The sequence below is a fragment of the Dendropsophus ebraccatus genome, chromosome 6 (genome assembly GCF_027789765.1).
Source record: "Dendropsophus ebraccatus isolate aDenEbr1 chromosome 6, aDenEbr1.pat, whole genome shotgun sequence".
In the NCBI taxonomy this organism is placed as follows: Eukaryota; Metazoa; Chordata; class Amphibia; order Anura; family Hylidae; genus Dendropsophus; species Dendropsophus ebraccatus.
This window is the reverse complement of record NC_091459.1, coordinates 27,881,730-27,902,403: the sequence shown is the minus strand read 5'-3', so window position 1 is coordinate 27,902,403 and position 20,674 is coordinate 27,881,730. Positions and strand designations below refer to the sequence as shown.

The following is a 20,674-nucleotide window of genomic DNA, read 5'->3' as shown; positions in this document are numbered from 1 at the left end:
TGTATACTGTATGAGTGTGTATTCTGTATATGAGTGTATTCTGTATATGACTGTGTATACTGTATATGAGTGTGTACTCTGTATATGAGTGTGTATACTGTATATGACTGTGTATACTGTATATGAGTGTGTATACTGAATATGAGTGTGTATACTATGTGAGTGTGTACTCTGTATGAGTGTGTACTCAGTATATGTGTGTACTCTGTATGAGTGTGTACTCAGTATATGTGTGTACTGTATATAAGTGTGTACTATGTATACTGTATATGAGTGTGTATACTGTATATGACTGTGTATACTGAATATGAGTGTGTATTCCACATCTGAACCAGGGCCCCATATAGAGGGAGCAGCAGAATAGTAAGTGACACACACACCCTGCACAATGTATTGGTAATGTCAGACACTCTCCACACGTCTCCTATTAGGTGACCTCAGGCCTGTGCACACAGCAGCGCCCCCTGGTGGCCGTACTGTTACACATACAAGTGACTAGGATGTGCGCAGATAGGTAATGTTTCCCAATTCAAAAATGGTGGCCGAGCCGTTTCCGTGCCTGCCCTGAGCGCGCTGTATCCCGCCACACCTCTCGGGAATATTGGAGCGCTCCGCCATTCTAGACGTAACGTGCTTACGCATAGCGTTCAGTGCGTCCGCTTCTCGTTACTGGATTCTGCCGCGTGTTTACGGAGAGGACGGTCCCGGGCCCCGAGGCTTCCTCTGTACAGCCGCCACCACCATGTCCCGTTACACCAGGCCGCCCAACACCTCGCTCTTCGTTAGGAACGTGGCAGACGGCACGAGGTACGTACGTGGCGCGGGATCCCTCCGCCATGCGGCCGGCCGGGGTGGGGGGAAGCTGGCTAGTCGGCGGGCGAATTACTGGTCGCCATGGTGACACTGTGAGTGGCTTATGCTGCGGCCTCCAGCAGGGCGGCGCTGTTGCCTTGGTGATAGGAGTAGCCTCACATTTCTGTCTAAGGAGTTTCTGCTTATTGTGTAGGAATCAGTGATCTGTAGCCAGAAGCTTATTGCTATGGACAGATACGGAGAGACTTCAGACCCATTTGTTTGAATGGGCCCAGTCACACCGTGCCGCAAAGAACTGACCGGTCATAGTACAGACCAGCAATGTCGGCACGGATCACTATCTATGACTAGTAGTCCTCTGCATTCATAGTGCTGTCCATAATGGCAGCACTGCGGACGTGTGAATGTAGCCTTAGGCCATGTTCACACGTCCCGTAAAATTGTCCGTGGTCACCGATCTACGACCATGTACAATTTTAGGAACCATGGAAATGAATGCAGCCATTCACACGATCTGTGACGTGACCCCCACAGCTATCCACAGTGCGAAAAAATAGAACGTCCCAGCACGGATGGCTGCACGAATCCTCCCCCCGGCTGCCCGGCATCAGTTATCATCTCTGCTGCCAGGCGGAGCGTTAGGGGGCTGCACTTCTATGGGGGGGGATCTGTGTTGCGATTCTCCTGTGCATCGCGGTGGGGTTCGTGTGTTCTGTGATCACTGTCCGTGCACGCTAGATGTGCTACAGACCGGAATCTTCGAACTCCCAGCAACATGATTCATTATACTGCTGGGAACTCCGAATCAGTTTAACGTTACCTATCATTTTAACAAAGTTCTGACATGTCATAGCGACATTTCAGAGGTTTGTATTGGTGGGGGTCCTGGTGCTGAGACCCCCGCCAATCAGTAGAACGAAGAGGAAGATGCACAAAGCAGCTCGTGCTCAGCCCCTTCATCTCTCTCACTGCTAATGTAGCGTGCATATGTGCAGATGAAGGGGCTGAGCGCACGTGTCTGCTCACGCCTGCCTTTTCATGCTAAGCGTATGTGCACACTGAATCCCGTCAGAAATCCGTTAGCGGATTCCGCAGCTCGTGACAGCGCACATTTCCACCTGTGACATAGACTCCATTCTATGCACGGGTGAATTCTGTCGTCCAACCAAAGAATGAACCTGTTCATTCTTTGTGCGGACGGCGGACTCCGCCTGTGCATAGAATGGAGTCTATGGCACAGGTGGAAATGCGTGGAATTCGCGACGGGTTTTCCGTTGGGATTCCGTAGTGTGCATGTACCCTAAGGGCCCTATTACACATTGGCCAAATTGGTTATCACTTAGTGTAAGGGTCCTATTCCATGGGCCGAGCAGGGCCCGATCAACGATGTAAATGAGCGCCAATCTGCTACATTGTTGCTCGTTTACTGGGCCTATTCCACGGCCCGACAATCATTAGCGAGGGCTGCAGAGACATCGGTACCGATGTCCTTGCAGCCCTTGCAGCATACGTTACCTCTAGCAGGGCTTCTCCTCCACAGCATCAACTCCGGAGCGGCCTGACTGAGCTGTCAGACCGCTTAGCCAATCACTGGCTGCATCAGTCCCGGCCTGTAATTGGCTAAGCGGTCTGACAGCTCAGTCAGGTGGCACCGAAGCTGATGTTGCGCCGTGGGACCCGGAGAGGAAGACGGAGCGGAGGAGAAGCCCTGCTAGGTAATGTATGCTGCTTTTCAAATCGTCAGTCGCCCGCCATGCACCGCTATTCCACGAAGCGATGCGCGGTGGGTGACAGATGATTTTAGGCTCGGGCCTGAAAAAACGATCAGCTGATAACACGATCATCACCTGATCGTTTTCTCTATTCCACCGAGCAATAATCGGCCGATTATCTCTCCGTGGAATAGGCCCCTAAGGCTGGGTTCACGCTACGTTTTTGCAATCTGTTTTTTGCAATTGTGTGCATCCATTTTTATCAGTTTTTCTATTGACTTCCATAATAAAAAAACGGATCAAAACAGATCAGTTTTTTTTTTTTAAATCTAAACAAAAACGTAGCTGACCTTATGTCCGTTAAAAAAAACCAGATTCGTTTGGTCCGTTTTTTTATAATGGAAGTCAATGAAAAGACGGATCAAAACGGATGCACACAAATGCATCCGTTTTTGCAAAAAACGGATGGGGGGAAAAAAAAAACGGATTGGAAAAACAGTGTGAACCCAGCCTAATAGAGACAATGATCAGCCAATGAAACGATCGTCGGCTGATCGTTGCTTTAGATAATTCTGCAAACAGTAGACATTACTTATCCACGCTCCAGGGTTCCTCCTGTGGTCTGCTTCTTGTCGGGTTCTGTGCACTGCAGCTTCAGTGCTGACAGGCCGCTCAGCCAATCACTGGCTGGGGTAGATGCGGCTAGTGATTGATTGAGCGGCCTGTCAGCTCAAACAGGCGGCACTGAAGCTGCAGACCGCAGGAGGAGCCCTGGAGCGTGGATAGGTAATGTCTACTGTTTAAGCAAGGGCTCTTAGGACATCAGTAATGAGGCTGAAAGAAGTCAAGAGTTCATCAAGTTCAACCTACAGAAACCCTACTGTGTTAATCCAGAGGAAGGGAAAACCCCCTATGAGGCAGATGCCAGTTGCCCCATCACACCCCATAACATTAGATAGATGTATCTTAGCCATAGAGACTATGTAGATAAGAGTTTTAGATAATCCCCCCCCCCCCCCCCCCGCGGCTGTGGTCTATCAGTAACATGAGGTGCACTGGCAAGTATTCAGTTATTTGAGTCTTATTTATATATACTGGCTGCTCCCGTAGATTCTAGAAGCGCTTCCGAGAACTAAGCAACACAACCTGAGTACATTTCAGCCCAAATCATCTGTATGAAAGGGCTCAAGCCCCCATGTTATATAGCGGGAATGAAATCCTAGGCTCAGCATATAGCGTCATAACCCACAAATGCCTAAGTCCAGGTCCTCATCCATTATAACACAAGTGTATTGTACACACGGAGTATACAGTGTAAGTAGTTAGTATGTTATCTCCTGACTCTTTAGTGGGATATATTCCAGTGTAAATATGGAGGCACGTCAGTGACTACAGTCTAGTGGTCGGCTGAGACAGTATCTGGGTATAAACAGTCCTGTCCTCAGAATGAAGGTCACATCTGCTATAGTAGTACAGTGTCCCTGTCACTTGCTACGACTCCACCAACAAACTCTTGTTGTGGTAGTTGTGTAGCTGTTACATTACTAATCCCAGATGACAGGGAGGCCTTATCTGGGCTCAGTATTAGAAACCTGGTTATAAATGTGTGTTATTTTAATAATCAATGTTTTTTTTTTCATAAAAATAATTTTTTTTAAAGGAGAAGTCCCGGGAAGAGGGGGGGGTATAAAAAAAAAGACACTACTAAGCTTACCTGTGCTCATGCCTGCGTTGTGCCACATAAACTGGCTTCCGTACCCTGCTGGGTGTCCTCTTCTCCCAGGTTCAGGGTACGTCCTGACCCGGCTGAAACGTCACAAGCAGGTGGGATTCAGCCAATCAGTGACTGCAGCGGTGTCCCGCCCCAGTGCCTGAGCATGCCATCTGTCAGCCGGGTCTTGACGTAGCCGGAGGGGAGCTAAGAGGACAGTCGGCTGGAGTCCAGGAGCATGACACAGTGCTACATGGGCGTTGGGACGAAAAATATGACCTTTTTTTAAAAATTTTATATGTTCCCCCTACAACCAGCCCGAAAAATGTTTTTTTTCCCCGCGCTGGTCTGTGGTGTCCTGTTGGGCTTCTTGGGTCTAAGGCTACATTCACAGATTCCGTGCACGGTCTGTATATACGGATGATTTGCTACGGACCGTGCACGGAACATGAGAATAAGACCTTAGGCTACATTCACACCTGTTTTTTGCGGACTGCATATCATGTCCACAATCTGCAAATTTGCATCTGTATTTATCTGTATTTTTTGCAGATCTGTGGAAAGTACTAGTAAAAGAAAAGGAAAAAAAAAAAGAGCGTCCACAAATTAATGATGATCCCATAAACTTCTTTTGTGTCATTGCTGCAATTTTGGTCCGTTCTAGGGCATGTCAGTATTTTTTTTTGCAGATCACAGCCAAATTAGGGACATGTGAATAGGGCCATATATAAGCCTATGGGACTGTACTTTGTCTGTAATTGTGGACATGTGAATGAGGCCTTAGAAGACCTTTAAAGGGGACCTGTCACCCTGGCTGCCGAGGTGAAGCCCGCCCAACCCCCCGGTGGAGCCCCTTATACCTACCCCTTCCTCGAAGTCCCGGTCCCCGTCGGAAGCCGTATGCGTGGCTACCAGAGATGAGTCCGACGCCCATAGAGAAAGACTAGAGCAGTCAGACTATGGGCGTCGGACTCATCTGTGGTGAGCGCGCACAAGGCTTCCGACGGTAATTTCTCGGCGGCAAGACTGGGTCCGGCACAGGGACTTTGAGAGGGGGATAAGTATAAGGGGCTCCACCGGGGATTTGGGTGGGCTTTACCCTGGCAGCCTGTTGACAGGTCCCCTTTAAAGCATATACCATCAGGTAAGTTTGCATATCTAGCATATCAATAGAACGGTGTCGGTTCTGCGGTCCTTTTTGAACCCGATTCCCTTGCACGGTGTTGGTCTATTATCGAGCACCGGTCCAGGAAGATGCACTGGAGGGGGGAGGAGCCCCCAATGGGAGGAATCCCCCGCCCCTCTGTGACATGGCTCCATTAGGATCAATTAGACCAGCTGAAGCGGGCTGAATTTCAAAAAAGCACTACAGCACCGCCTTCCCCGCACCAGCGCCATTCTATTGATATGCTAAATTTAAAGCAAATGTACCTTATGGTACTGTACACTCGCTTTAATGTGTCCTATGCATTGCTGCCTGTGACTTTTTAAAGATGATTGTTCAAGCAACCAGGGTGGTGTTCCCTATGGCACCTAAAGAGACGCAAGATGGAAAGCTCCGGAGAAGCGATACAGCTTGTAGGCCCCAGGATTTCCTTCATGTAGATGTGGTGTAATTGGTTAATGAAAATCCTGTTCCAATGCATAGAGCAGAGACAACATATTGTTGACCTGTAAAAACAATGGAATTACACAACTTTGTTTCTTTGCCTTACACACTTCAGGCCGGAGGACTTACGGCGTGAATTTGGTCGCTACGGCCCCATAGTAGACGTTTACATTCCACTTGACTACTACCATCGCCGCCCCAGAGGATTTGCATATGTTCAATATCCTTTCTTTGCCAGTGTTGATGTGCAGGAGCATGGAGGTGCCCCGGCTTCCTAACTGTATGTGTGTTTATTTCTCTGTCTCAGAACATGTAAAGCAGTCCACAGTGGCTGGCAAGCACCCCAAGGTTTGAATGAGCCTGGTTAGATAGAGCCAAGCAAAAAGCCCACAGACACCTTTGAAGTTGCAGCTTCAAGGAATAAAGAGGGAGGGTGGAAAGAGATAAGCAAGCTGGAAGCGGGAAAGTTCTTGCCAAGCCCTAAAGACACAGCCTGCACCAAGCTGAGGGTTCACATTACCTACCTTTAAGTCCAAAGCCAAGTTCGATTTGGTTGATCCTTGTCCAAGTTCACCTTGCAAGCCCCAAAGAGTAAAGGTCAAGGTTCAAGATCAAGTCAAACGAGGTAATCGCTAAAGTTTCCTTTGTGTATCCTACTTCTCAAAAATGTCTAATCGGCAAAGGATGTCTAATCGGCAAAGGATGTTTCAAGTTGTGAAGTTATAGTTGTGGAAGTTAGGGCGATATGTTCCGGTTCGGCAATGTTATCCGAACGTTTGGCATTTGATTCCCCATGGCTGAAAAAGTTGGATGTCGTTCTAGGGCTCCCAGGAAAACATGGTCACAGCATATGGCAGCCTTGAGGAATCAACTTCCGAGCGTTCGGACAATGTTGCCGGACCTGAATGTTTTGACACGTTTGCTTTAAGTGTCACTGTTTCATTTTTGTTTTTGCAGAAATCAATAGTCCAGGCGATTTTAAGAAACTTTGTAATTTGGTTTATTAGGCAAATTAGCCATTATCTGCATTCAAACAGCCTTTCCCCAGGTCCCCCCCCCCTCCTCTCTCTCATTCACTGCTTATTATCAGGAAATCTTGACTAGTTTACATCAGTCAAGGCTTGTCTCACCTATGGAGAAGGGAGGGGGGAGATTAGTCACCAGCAGAGAACAAAGGATTACACAGTGGGAGCTGTGTGAAAGCCAGTATTCAGAGGTCAGAGGGTCAGTGCTGACTTCAGAGGAGATAGCCTGGTGATGTAGCTGTAAATTAACTCTTTGTTGTCCTGTTTTGGTGCCTCATCTCCCTCCACCCCTCCCCTCTCTATAAGAGAACCATGAAGACAGGGGGGAGAGCTTCAAACTGCTTTTTCATGATAAAAATGCATTTTCCGGCTAATAAACCCAAGTACAAAGTTTCTTAAAATCGCCTGTACTATAGAAACATGTCAAAAGTTTTAATCAGTCCGGGTGTTCAGGAGCTAGAGCCGGGAGCAGATGCACTGCAGTGTGTCCTCTCCCGGCTCAGTGTCATGTGATCAGTCGGACTTACAATGGAGCGCGACAGATCGCGTGACACAGAGACGGGAGAGGAAGCGCTGCAGTGCGTCTGCTCCCAGCTCTAACTCCCGATCGGTACGGGTCTGACCCAAACCGATTAAAACTTTTGACATGTCTCTATGACAAAAGTTTTCTGAAGTGACAGTGATGCTTTAACACTAGGTATATTCACAGCGCTGTCAGTTTGCCTTGTTCTGCCATTATAGAAGCAGAACAACAGAAAATAATAGCAGTGCTGGAGCCTTTACTTGCTGGACACCAATGTCGCTTGGTGGGCCCTATTGACTTTAATTGGGTTTCCTTTATGGTGTCCAATATTTTACTACACAAGATAGCACTGCATGCTGCACTGCTTGGTCTGGGGATTTTTTTTTCTTCTTTTTAAAAGAGAAGTCTGGCGAAAATTTTTATTAAAGTATTGTATTGCCCCCCCAAAGGATATACAAATCCCCAATATACACTTATTACAGGAAATGCACATAAAGTGCTTTTTTTCCCTGCACTTACTACTGTATCAAGGCTTCACTTCCTGGATAACATAGTGATGTCACTTCCTGGATAAAATGGTGATGTCACGACCCGACTCCCAGAGCTGTGCGGGCTGTGGCTGCTGCACACAGCCCGCACAGCCGCAGCCACAGCCCGCACAGCTCTGGGAGTCGGGTTGTGACATCACCATGTTATCCAGGAAGTGACATCACCATGTTATCCAGGAAGTGACAGCACCATGTTATCCAGGAAGTTAAGCCTTGATACAGTAGTAAGTGCAGGGAAAAAAAGCACTTTATGTGCATTTCCTGTAATAAGTGTCTATTGGTGACTTGTATAACTTTTGGGGGGCAATACAATACTTTAATAAAATTTTTTGCCAGACTTCTCCTTTAAATACAGAATCTGCAACGTGTAAATTAAAACCTCAGATCCAGCAGTAATGGATAGTTCGTATGGTTGGCTTTGCAGACCGACTTAACTTTTTAGCAGAGTTGAGTAGCTTGCTAGTTATGATAAGACATTCGGATATGTGTGGAGAAAGAGTTTTTTTTATTTTATTGCTACCAAAAGAGTAATGGCATTTTAGGAACATTAGGTTACAGTGGCAGCGTACGAAGGAGGGTATTTTAGTAGACATAGTGGAGATTACTCAATGTGTTCTATGCAGAATTCTGCCTAAACGTAAAGCTGGTAAGTCTTTACTAATAGCCCCGATGTACGGACTGTGCCGGGATTATTACAGAGGGTGGATTGATATTCCTTCATATGCAGTGAACAGAATACTATGATATATTGCAAAGAGAGAAACCCCATTCAGTCTGCCAAATGGTAAGTTCTTGACTAGAGATGAGCGAATCTTAAACACGCTTGGGTTTCCCCCAAACCTGAATGCACTGCATTGGATTACCGAAAAACTTCTTCAGCCAGCGGTAATTAAAGGTCGCACGTCGTACGTTTGCTTTTCACTATCCCTGACATAAGGAAGGCAGCTGCAAATGCCGATAAGGTTCTGAAGGAACGTTATGAGTCTTCACGGCAGTGATGAAATATATGGAGATCTGTTTTTTTCTTTACGAATGCACATAAACCAGTGGGGCTTCACTACCACGACTTGTTGTATAACTGTTCCACAACTTCTGCCCGGAGGATTGTTTTGTCATGCAATCGTAGCCTACAGCGTATTTTATAGGCAAAATCCAGTTGTGGATCTAATGTGAGTATGTAAATCACCCGCCCCCCCCCCCCCCCCCTTAAAGGAGTTATCCAGCGCTTCTTGCACCACTGCCAATATTATGCCACTCCAGTCCCTGCTGTGTGAATGCTTCCGGGTTCGTGCATGTGACGTCAGGACCTTCTAGCCAATCAACGGCTCCATCAGTGTCCTGCCTCAGCGGACTGGCTGAGCAGCCCCTTTTATGTCACATCCCCGAACCCGGAAGTGGGCGCACAGTGAGGACTAGAGAATAGTCAGTGGTGCAAGAACCTGGAAGGTAAGTGCCTGTTAGCCTTTTTTTTTATTTTTTTGCCTCCTCCTCGGGCATATATCTAAAGTGTCCCGCCTGGACACTAGTTTTAAAGTGAATAGGACAAGGCTGCAGTGCTCTGTCCCGCTACTACCAAGCATATGCTGTGCAGGTCCAGTAGCTGCTGATGTCCTCATCCAAGCATGTAGTCCATTTTTGATAATTACTTTGTGTACTATACATTCTGTATCTTTTTTTCTTTTTTCTTTATGGTGAATTGTTTCTTTTGGGTTTTTCTCAAGCATTATTTTATATGGTGCCATACACAGTGTACCTCAGTCTCCTTAACAGACAGCCAGGTTTGAAGATGTTCGCGATGCCGAAGACGCACTTTATAATCTGAACAGAAAATGGGTGTGTGGCCGCCAGATAGAAATACAGTTTGCTCAAGGTGACCGTAAAAGTAAGTACTTGGATTTACGGATTTACAGATTTATTATCTCGATTAATTCTAGACCCCAGGAAACTGGTTGGTGGTTCCTCTCTGTGGTTCCTTGATGCTACATAGTTTACAACCCTTAAATCGGCCTTTTATAAGATTAGCAAGTATAAAGAGCCATGATGGTGGTTCCTGCCCATTTGGCCATGTAATACTACATTTCCATTGAAACATCTGCCTTATAGGGGTTATCCAGCGCTATAAAAACATGGCCACTTTCTTCCAGAAACCGCACTTTTGTCTCCAGGTTGGGTGTGGCTTGAAATTAAGCTCCATTCACTTCAATGGAATTAAGTTGCAAAACTCCACCCAACCTGGAGACAAGAGTGGTGCTGTCTCTGGAAGAAAGTGGCCATGTTTTTGTACGGCTGGATAACCCCTTTAATGTCCTGTGTATTTTATTACCATAATCAGATAACTGTCTTTTCACAATATACTTTTGTAAAATTACCAGTTTTGTTTATTTTTCCTTTAAGATTGAGATGGTCCCTTGCCACAAGTACAATGTAAAGTCTTAGCTCAGCTGCAGTGATTCTTTGCCTTTTAATGGTATATTGAGAGGCAAAGAGATAAAAACATTTTATCTGGCCACACATACTACAAGCCATAGGATGGTGTTCTAATATTAAGGTGCCACCCAAGTTGCCAATCACAATTAAAGTATCTTCATCTTTGCTGCAGAATCCATCATATCTGACATGAGAAATAATGTAGCATGTATTGCTATTCCTTATGATGGATACCGTGCCATTATTCCTGACTTGAGAAATGAGCCACAAAAAGGCGGGTGCAGGAGCTTAGTGTATTACCTTAGGAGAATCTGGAAAATAGTAGAGGAGTGGTCACTTACCTATTTGGCCCTTTGGCCCCTTGCATGTATCATTCCTAGATTTCCGGGTCCAGGATTGTCAAAGCTCATCTAGAAATGCAGGAAACAAGCTAACTACCACCAGAGAGGATACTCCGAAGAGGGGCCCGTAGTACAATCAATAATACATAGACAAAAATTGTGGTACTTGCGGAGGTCAGCACTGTCCCCGAAATAACATCCCGAAGCATTGAGTATAATTAAAAGACTTTATTCTATATGGCACATGAATATAATGTGTTGGGGGAGCATCCTGTACGTCATGCACTTTATCTGCGGAAGGGAGGCATGCTCCCAAAATGCATTATATTCATGTGATATACAGAATAAAGTCTTTTAATTACTCTCCACGCTTCTGGGTGCTATTTTTGGGGACATTGCTGACCTCTGCAAGTACCACTATTTTTGTCTATGTATTATTGATTCTTCCTGACTGGGACCCTGCCAAATCCCAACAGACCCCTTTAATTGTCTTTTGTTATATCCTTGGGCTAATCGGGTGGTTTGCTATACTGGGGGGGGGGAGGGTAGTCCCATCCCAGTGCTCCAAACTGCCCCATTAGTCTAAAGATATAGCTACAAACTACATGGAAATGGCGCAGAGGATGAAGGTAAGAAGCATACCTTCATCCTTAGCGTACTGTGAACAAAAGGGACATGTCGGCAGGTTAGGTTCTTCAAACCTGCTGATAGTTTCCCTTTAAGAATTCTTACAAAAATTACAGGACTGTACTATAATCATTTTGATATTTAGCCCCTGGACAGATGAAATCCAAGGAACGTCATGCCAGTTCCCCAGTTGATCGCAGGAGGTCAAGAAGCCACAGCAGACGTAGAACACGCAGCCGAAGTGGTTCTTGGGATCGTGGCAGGAAAAGGTGGGCTATTTAGAATATACTTGAGAATTTTATTTTAGTAATGGTACGTAGAGTATCTGTAATTTGCGTCATCCCTTTTTTTGGCATAATACAATAACCATGGTCTACAAGGACTAAGAAGAAGGAATACAGAACATAGTAATGTGATAGAGGGATAAGAAAGAAACAACCTGTCCTTTAGTTTGCAAGAAGCCATGGGGAGACAGTGACAAGCTGAAGTAATTTCCCTATGTGAATCCAGTTGTACATCTTAGCATCTGGGACTCAAGATCATATAGCATCGAGTATGTAGATGCAAATATCCAAGGAAATAGAGGTCATAAGAAGGAAAGTAAGGAGTATTGGGGGGGGGGGGGGGGGGGGCTGAAGGTGTAAAACAAAAATGGTGGCATCTAAAAGTGGGGTTGTAGATCTGATGTGATACAAAGAATGTATGTATAGAATCAGTTTAAAAATAGAGCTTGAATATCAGTCAGGTGAACTAGAGGGCTGTGGTGCACAAAAAATATATACGGTGGTGCCTTGGATTACGAGCATAATTCGTTCCAGGACCGTGCTTGTAATCCAAATCCACTCTTAAACTAAAGCTAATTTTCCCATAACAAATCACGGATATGCAGACAATTGGTTCCACACCCCAGAAATAATGATTTTATATTCTGAATAACATGTAAAACAGATAAAACAAACATTCAGAAACAGCAGAATATGTTATATTATAAGTTACTGTACAGTAAAGGAGACGATGGGAAACACAAGGGCTGACAGAGACTGCAGAGAGCATGAAGGAATGAGCAAGGCAGATGTGGGCACAGTATAGCAGCACTCTCTGTCCGGGGAAAGATTTCCTCCACAGTCCTGTCCCCGGATGCAAGCCCCAGCCTGAAGTGGATCTGCTATAATTTGGAAGGTGAGGGAAACTTCCTGGGTCAGTGTACAGTGCTATAGACCCCGCTATGCAGGCCATGCCCCTCCCCCCTACCACCCAGTACAGAGAGCTCTTACACCAAAGCAATGCTCTTAAACCAAGTCACAATTTTGAAAAACTGTGAGCTCTTAAACTAAAACGCTCTTAATCCAAGTTACTCTTAAACCAAGGTACCACTGTATATACTTTTCGGTGTGTTCACACATACATGATCTGCAGCAGATTTGATGGCGCAGATTTAATTTGCATCTGCAACTTTAAGGGTGCGTTCACACCTACAGGATCTGCAGCTGATTTTCTGCAGCAGATTTCAGTTAAATAACTGAACACAGCATCAAATCTGATGCTGTGTTCAGTTATTTAACTGAAATCTGCTGCAGAAAATCAGCTGCAGATCCTGTAGGTGTGAACGCACCATAAATCTGCGCCATCAGATCTGCTGCAGATCCTGTACGTATGAATGTTCCCTTACACCAGAAAGTTGTGCAGAAAGCTTCTCTATACAATACAAGTGGGGCATGTCCTACCATTTAGACCAGGTAGAATTTCTTTGGTACACAAACAATGCAACATCACCTGTCTGGCAGCTGTTGATCAATGGCACGGTATATTTTTCCTTTGAGCACTAAAAAAACAAACAGGAAAACTGGAGAGAAGAGTGATTTTAGGTGTGATGTCTATCCTTTTGTATACTTCATCCTAGAATGGTCCCTTCATATATCTGTATATTCTGTCTTCCTAAAGAGTACCTGTATTCAAACTGAACAAACATTCACTACCATTAAATGGCTTTGAGTAAACTCTTCTGTTCCTGAGATGTAGGTTTATAGTTTTTCTGACCTTAAGTTTGTTCATGCCTGTCTACGACTAAAGTTTACCTGTTACATTGCAGTCTTCTAAACTTTTTTGTGCAGACACAGCTGCTGACCGGGTTCAGGTTGCAGTGGGAACTTCCTAAACATCTGCGATTTCAGCGCACCAGCCCCATTCTCCTTAGGGCTAGATTCACACTGGACATGAAATTCGCTGCGGATACCTCTCCTGTCACTTCCATTGTGATTACATGCTCGCAGCGGGATTGTCATCACGTCCAGTGTATTAACCCCCCTGCCGCCGGGATGATAAATTACCTGTTCCACGCTCCGGCCGCATCTGAGGCTCCCGGAGGTCCTGTGCAGCCAATCAGTTCACAGCCCCACCAGAGTCACTGATTGGCTGTGTGGGAGCCTCAGATGCAGCCGGAGCGTTAAACAGGTAAAGTATCATCCCTGCGGCAGGAGGTTAATGGGGCCTGGACTTACATGTAATCACATTGGAAGTGACAGGAGAGGTATCGGAACTCGCAGGGTGAAATCCGCTGCAGATACATCCAGTGTGAATCTAGCCTAAATGTTTTTTTTTTTTTAAGAAATTAGAAAAGCTCAGCTACTTTCTTGCAAAAACAGCACTACATCTGTCCCCTGGTTGTTTGTGGTATTCAGTTCATCTCGATTCACTTAAAGAAGCAGTTCACTTTTTATTTTTTTCGCCCCCCCGGGTAGCCGCTGTCAAGTATACTTACAAAAGATGATCGGTGTCCCGTTCCCGTCGGTCAGTTCCGTCCCACGGTGCCGTTCACATCGGGCGCGCGCTCACTTCCGCCGGCGCTGTGACTCCTCTTCTCTCCCTTGTCATTTGAACGCCGGAAGTCACGCGCTTCCATAGAGAATGCATGGAAGCGAGTGACTTCCGGCGTATAATCACTGGGCAGAGAAGAGGACTCGCAGCAGCCGGCGGAAGTGAGCGCGCGCCCGATGTGAACGGCACCGCGGGACGGAACTGACCGACGGGAACAGGACACCGATCATCTTCTGTAAGTATATATGACAGCGGCTACCCGGGGGGGCGAAAAAAATAAAAAGTGAACTGCTTCTTTAAATGAAAATGAGCTCCAAAACCAAACTAAGGCTGGGTTCACACTACGTATATTTCAGTCAGTAATAGGATGTGGGTTGTTTCCACAGCATCTTAAACTTCTGTCAGCAGGTATGGGTAAGTGAATATACATTAAGGGGGTTTGTATAAGGCTCCCTCATTATAAAACGTTCACACCCTCTGACTTAAAGGGGTTATCCAGCGCTACAAAAACATGGCCACTTCCCCCTACTGTTGTCTCCAGTTTGGGTGGGGTTTTGAAACTCTGTTCTATTGAAGTAAATGGAGCTTAATTGCAAACCGCACCTGAACTGGAGACAACAGTAGGGGGAAAAGTGACCATGTTTTTGTAGCGCTGGATAACCCCTTTAATAAATCATGCTGACTCATGTTCTAGCCCATCGGACTCTTAAATTGGCACTCCTGACCTTTTATCAGACATGTCAAAAGTCATTGCCATTGCCGAGACCCGCTCTGATCAGAAGGTATAGCCGGGAAAAGATAGATGTGGTGGCCAGGGATTGCATTGTGCTGCCGCGATCTTTCCCTGGCTGTATCTCTTGCTGAGGGTGGGTTTCAGCAGTGAGATCCACTGATATCTGATGTTAATTTTAGTTCTGAATTTGGTAAGCACAGATGTATGAATGAAAAGCACTGTGTCGCCTTGACCTAATGGCTATCTAACAGCGTCAGCAGTTTGGAATGTAAATTGCTTCTGACAGCTTCCCGTTTTGGCTTGGCTACACGTCCTCTTTAAAAACAGATACAAGTGATGTCAGAAAGTAAGTTGTAGATGTCCGAAAAGACATTACAGAATGTGTGAAGAGCCTTATTTTACATTAGTATGTTTTTTTAATATTGTACTTTATCTATACTATGTATTAGTAACCCATTTATTATTCATTAGGTTCATTTATATCGACCACAAAGTCCAATCAATATACATTCAAATTGCACTGATTGCTTCCAGATGTGCCTGTAAAGAATAATATTTACTGAAATAATAAACTAACTGATGGTCAACTTATTTTTCACTTTCTCGACTGTAAAAAACCACTAAGAGTTGTATCTATTCCTTTAGGTCAAGACACAGAAGACAGTCATATAGTCATTCAAAATCTCGTTCAAAAACTCCACAAAGGCATTCGCGGTCTCCACAGAGACAGTCATTCTCAAGAGGACGCTCCAGATCGGTGGAAAAATCACCGTCTGGTTCACCACCGAAGCAGTCAGGATCAAAGCCTCGATCTGCCCAGAGGCGTTCTGGTTCAGCCAAATCCCGCTCAAAGTCTCCCCGTCAAAAACACTCCAATTCTACTATACAAAAAGAGATATCTCGAAACTCGCGCTCAAGGTCTAGATCCCGGGGTTATAGGGGTAGAAACAGACAGCGGTCTGGTTCTGATGAAGACTAGTGTGTGCTTCTAACCAGCTATAAAGGAACATACAGAACCTTTGTTTAGAATGCTTTGTAAGCTCCTTGACTGTTTTGAGGCTTGTCTCATATCACTTAGGCTTCCTGGGAAGAGAAAATGAACATCTTCTCAATTGTGTAAATAGTAAAGAAAAAAAAATTCATCTAGCAAATGTGAGCGGAGGCAGTTCTGTTCTGATTTGACTAACATCAGTATTCTGTTTGTCTCCAAGTGTGTGTTTGCTTTTCTTTTGTATTAGTATCCTTTATTATTTTTTTTTATATATCTTCATGTTTGAAGTACAGCATTTCAGAGGCCAATGGTGGGACAGTGTCTAACTGGGTATGTCAGCTTTCTGAGCTAAATGCTATCAACATTGTTTCCTTTTCATCATATTTTGTAATGCTGTTTTGATATACCAAGTTTAAATAAAGTAACATTTTAAGCCTTTATTATTTAAATATTTTCAGTGCTCTGTAGAGCTGCATTCATTCATTAGGTCTGAACTGAAGATTTTTTTTTTGTTTTGTTTTTTTGCCTGATATTTTATATACCAACTACCCCACCACCAGGTCTTTTTTTGGCATAAATGTAATTTTCTCTATCTTGTGTATTTTATTCTTGTATGATTTTTTTTCCCCCCTAATGTGCTTTAGATTTTGTTGCTTAGAAATGTATTGTATCTTTGGGTATAGTTATATATATATTTTTTTTGTCTAGCTGTTTTAATAAATAGAAATTGCACAACTTTTTCCATTTGGAAGACTGTTTTTTTTTTTAATAGATGGTTTGTGCTTCTAAATAAAAGGAATCAGAAATGTAAAAAATAAACAACAGAATGATACAGCCACCAAAGCTTTGTTCCAGGATAAATTGTTTAGTCCAGGTCTGGGAGGAGATCCCTCAGGGGCATGCCCAGGCGTTTTAAGGAGGTCATACAGGCATGTGGAGGCCACACACAATACGCAGCCTTTTTTTTTTTTTTTTTTTTTTTAACTTTTTTCCACGTAAATTTTGTGTGTGACTCCAAATCCAGGCCTCCATTGGTTAATCAATTTGATTTCCATTGATTTTTTTTTTTTTTGTGTGATTTTGTTGTCTGCACATTTAGCTTTGTACAGATCAAAGTATTCAATGAGAATATTTCATTCACTATGTGCTTTAACCCCCTGTTGCCCGCAGCCCCGCCGCCGAGATCATACATTACCTGCTGTGACGACACGGCTGCATGTCAGGCTCCCGGCTCTGGTCCCGCTCAGCCGATCAGCACCGATTGGCTGGGCGGGACCGGAGCTGGGATCCTGACATGCAGCTGCGTCGCCAGAGCAGGTAATGTATGATCTCGGCTGCGGGACTACAGGCGGCGGGGCTGCGGACAACGGGGTTAAAGCACATACTTAAAGCCAGGTGTCAATCCCGCTGCGAGTATGTAGTTAGTAGCTGTAGTTAGGATAGAGAAGCCTTATAGTCGTAGAGCAAGGGTGAATCAAGTGTTTGGTACTTACCTACTGTTAAAACTAATATGCTGCCTGTAATTCATGTTCCAAACTGCTGACACTGTTATATAGCTATTAGGTTAAGGAGACACATGGAAGTGTCAGAGAGGCTTTCCCAAGCTCCTGATATGCTGCAGGCTGTATACATCCTAACTTCACCTCCCATACCAGACCCTGCTTGATTGACAGCTGAAAGGTGAGCTCCAAGCAAGGTCAAGGGTGAGAAAGGAGGAGGTGTTACTGCCTGCAGCAGATCAGGAGCTTGGGAAAGCCTCTCTAAGGCTGCATTCACACGTTCCATATGGAACACAGACGTGGAATGCCTGTAACGGACAACACCACCACCACCCCTGTGATAAGATGCTGGGAGCAGGGGAATATCTGTACAGTGCCCCCACTCCCAGCATCTTATCACAGATGCTGCCCGGGCGGAGGAGAAGTCTGTAACAGGCATTCCACGTCCGTGTTCTGTGCGGATCACAATGTGTGAATGCAGCTGCATTTACATGTTACTTGTTCGCTTGTCCTGTCCTGTTTCCGTTTTTGAGTCCTCATGGCACTGTAATGAGAGCCGTGGAAATTCAAACTGTTTCCATGCACCGGGCATGATATTGATAGATCATGCCGTGCAGGGAGACAGGCCAGGGGTTTACTGTCTGTGTTTCACGGAGAGAACCTAATATCTTAGGATAGATATGTTAATCCCAGGCAGGTTAAAACTCTGTTCTGCATGAATGAGAGGTACCATCTGTCTCATTGACCTAACAGTTGTGTTAGCAGTTTAGAATGTGAATTGCTTCTGGTGGTTTTGCTCACTGTTTTTCCATATGGTGTAAGTAGAAACTTGGTTAAGGCCGGGTTCACATGTACTGTATCCACAGTTACCTTCCCATTCACTTCAATGGGATTGGCAGCACACTGATTGGCTTAGCGCAGGGAGCCACCGGAGCGGGGACCCGATAAAGTATGTACCCGGGCCACAGGAGGTGCTGACTTTGACATACAGCGGGATGACAATTCTGCTGCTAGTATGTCACTCCACTGAAGTGAATGGGAAGGTATCCGCAGTGGATTTCTGTGCGAGAACTGCTGTGGACACGTTACGTGTGAACCTGGCACAGGCAATATTATTGTTTTTCTTTAAAGTGTAACCAGAAGCTTTTAAAGAGTAACTGTCATGTTTTTTTTTTATTGCAGAAATCCGTAGTATAAGCGATTTTAAGAAACTCTGTAATAGGTTTTATCAGCCAAAAAAGCCTCCTTCTGTACTCAGAAGCAATCTCCCAGCCTCCCCCCCTGACTTCATATCTGTGCATTATAAGCCAAACACGTCTTGATTACAGAGAAGCCAGTGAAGACGGGCTCTGCTCTCTCCATTCTATCCTTATGGAGGGGGGAGGGGCCGAGGGAGATGAGGGAGCAGGAAGAGGTGACATGAAGGTCAGCTGTTTGTAGACTGTCTGGGCATCTAAAACGCAGGATTCTGGGGTCAGAAAGGTCAGTGCTTATCTATGAACTTACTGAGAGGACTGCAGGGTGTTGTGTTGTGCAGGACTGCTCCGTGCTCAGTCACTCCTAACAGCCCCTCCCCTCTCCATAGCCACATAATGGACACAGAAATCCTGCTTCATCTGATGTGAGGGGGGAGGCTGGGAGATTGCTTTTTCAGTCCAGAAGGAAACTCTTTTAGTACATAAAACCTATTACAGAGTTTCTTAAAATCTCTTGAACTGTTGATATTTAATGTTTTCAAAAAAATGACAGTTACGCTTTAAGGCTGGGTTCACACTATGTATATTTGAGGCTGTATTTGGTCCTCATGTCAGGTCCTCATAGCAACCAAAACCAGGAGTGGATTGAAAACACAGAAAGGCTCTGTCCACACAATGTTGAAATTGAGTGGATGGCCGCCATATAACAGTAAATAACTTCCATTATTTCAATATAACAGCCGTTGTTTTAAAATAACAGCACATATTTGCCATTAAATGGCGGCCATCCACTCAATTACAACATTATGTGAACAGAGCCTTTCTGTGTTTTCAATCCACTCCTTGTTTTGGTTGCTATACAGCCGCAAACATACAGCCTCAAATATACCTAGTGTGAACATAGCCTAAACGTTCATGTGTTATCGATGGAGGGGAGAAAGCCACTGCCGAAATGCTTCGAAGCTTGCTTATCCCTCCAAGAATAAAAGAGTTGGGTAATAGGTTTGTCGCCAGAGACTTGACACCCCTTTACACCAGACTTGACACCCCTTTACACCTCATACTGTCAGCCATGTCTGTTGTCATTGGCGGGTTTGGCTGACTGAAGAATATAGTGTGTGAGGACCTTTAGGCTCTTTGCCAAATGACACAATATCGTTTATTCTATACTAATAGTACAGCAGACTTAGGTGGGGTTTACATACATCAGATTCATTCGTTTCAAGATTTATTTTATTTTATTTATTTTTTTTTAAAAAGCCAAAAAGGCATCAGTGGTCATCAGGCTTTATATCTTTTTATTTTCCCCAATTATGGGGCAGGCTGTATGGCAGAACGCCGCAAGATACGTTCCGGCGACACTGAAATGAATGGGATCAGTTCAAACAGGTGTTTCGGAGGAGGGAAACACCGTCAGATGAATGTAAACCCCACCTTAGTAGCATCATCTTAAATCAAAAGATCCATTTTATAATTAATGGCAGTAAATTGTAAATTCTATGATGTGTAAAAAAAGCACTGGGTATGTAAATATTTACAAGGTGATAGATCTCCTGTGATTTGTAATAGATTAGATACGTACATTATCTTATGTAGTGTTCGTCATACAGCTGCTTGAACTACAGAACAAAATCCCTGTAAGGGTAAATTCACACGGGCGGATCCGCCGCTAATCCGCAATACACGTATTAATAATAATAAGAATACATGTATTGCGGATTTCATGGGTGAGACTCCCCGCGGATCCGCTCCTGTGGGAATTTACCCTTATGGTGCCTTCACACGTACCGGATCCTCTGCAGATTTCATGCTGCACGAAATCCGCTGCAAATCCATGTAGTGTGAAGTTCAATGGGGTTACATACCCGCAGCGGAATTTTCATTCAGCTGCGAGTATGTTACCCGGCCCCTTTAACACCCCCCTGATTAGACATGGGCGAGTTGGGTTTGAGTCGATCCGAACGTTCGGCATTTGATTAGCTGGGGCTGCTGAACTTGGATAAAGCTCTAAGGTTGTCTGGAAAACATGGATACAGCCAATGACTATATCCATGTTTTCCACATAGCCTTAGGGCTTTATCCAAGGTCAGCAGCCACCGCTAATC

The 20,674-nt window shown here is 44.8% G+C and overlaps 1 protein-coding gene across 1 annotated transcript; it reads left to right on the top strand.

Annotated features, from left to right (window-relative positions):
* The first annotated feature begins 542 nt into the window (after positions 1-542).
* SRSF12 (serine and arginine rich splicing factor 12) lies at positions 543-16,312 on the top strand. The gene is made up of 5 exons (XM_069974731.1): positions 543-807; positions 5,961-6,065; positions 9,720-9,823; positions 11,482-11,605; positions 15,529-16,312. The coding sequence occupies exons 1-5, from the start codon at positions 743-745 to the stop codon at positions 15,860-15,862; spliced, it is 732 nt and encodes a 243-aa protein (XP_069830832.1). The 5' UTR covers positions 543-742; the 3' UTR covers positions 15,863-16,312.
* Positions 16,313-20,674: the final 4,362 nt, after the last annotated feature.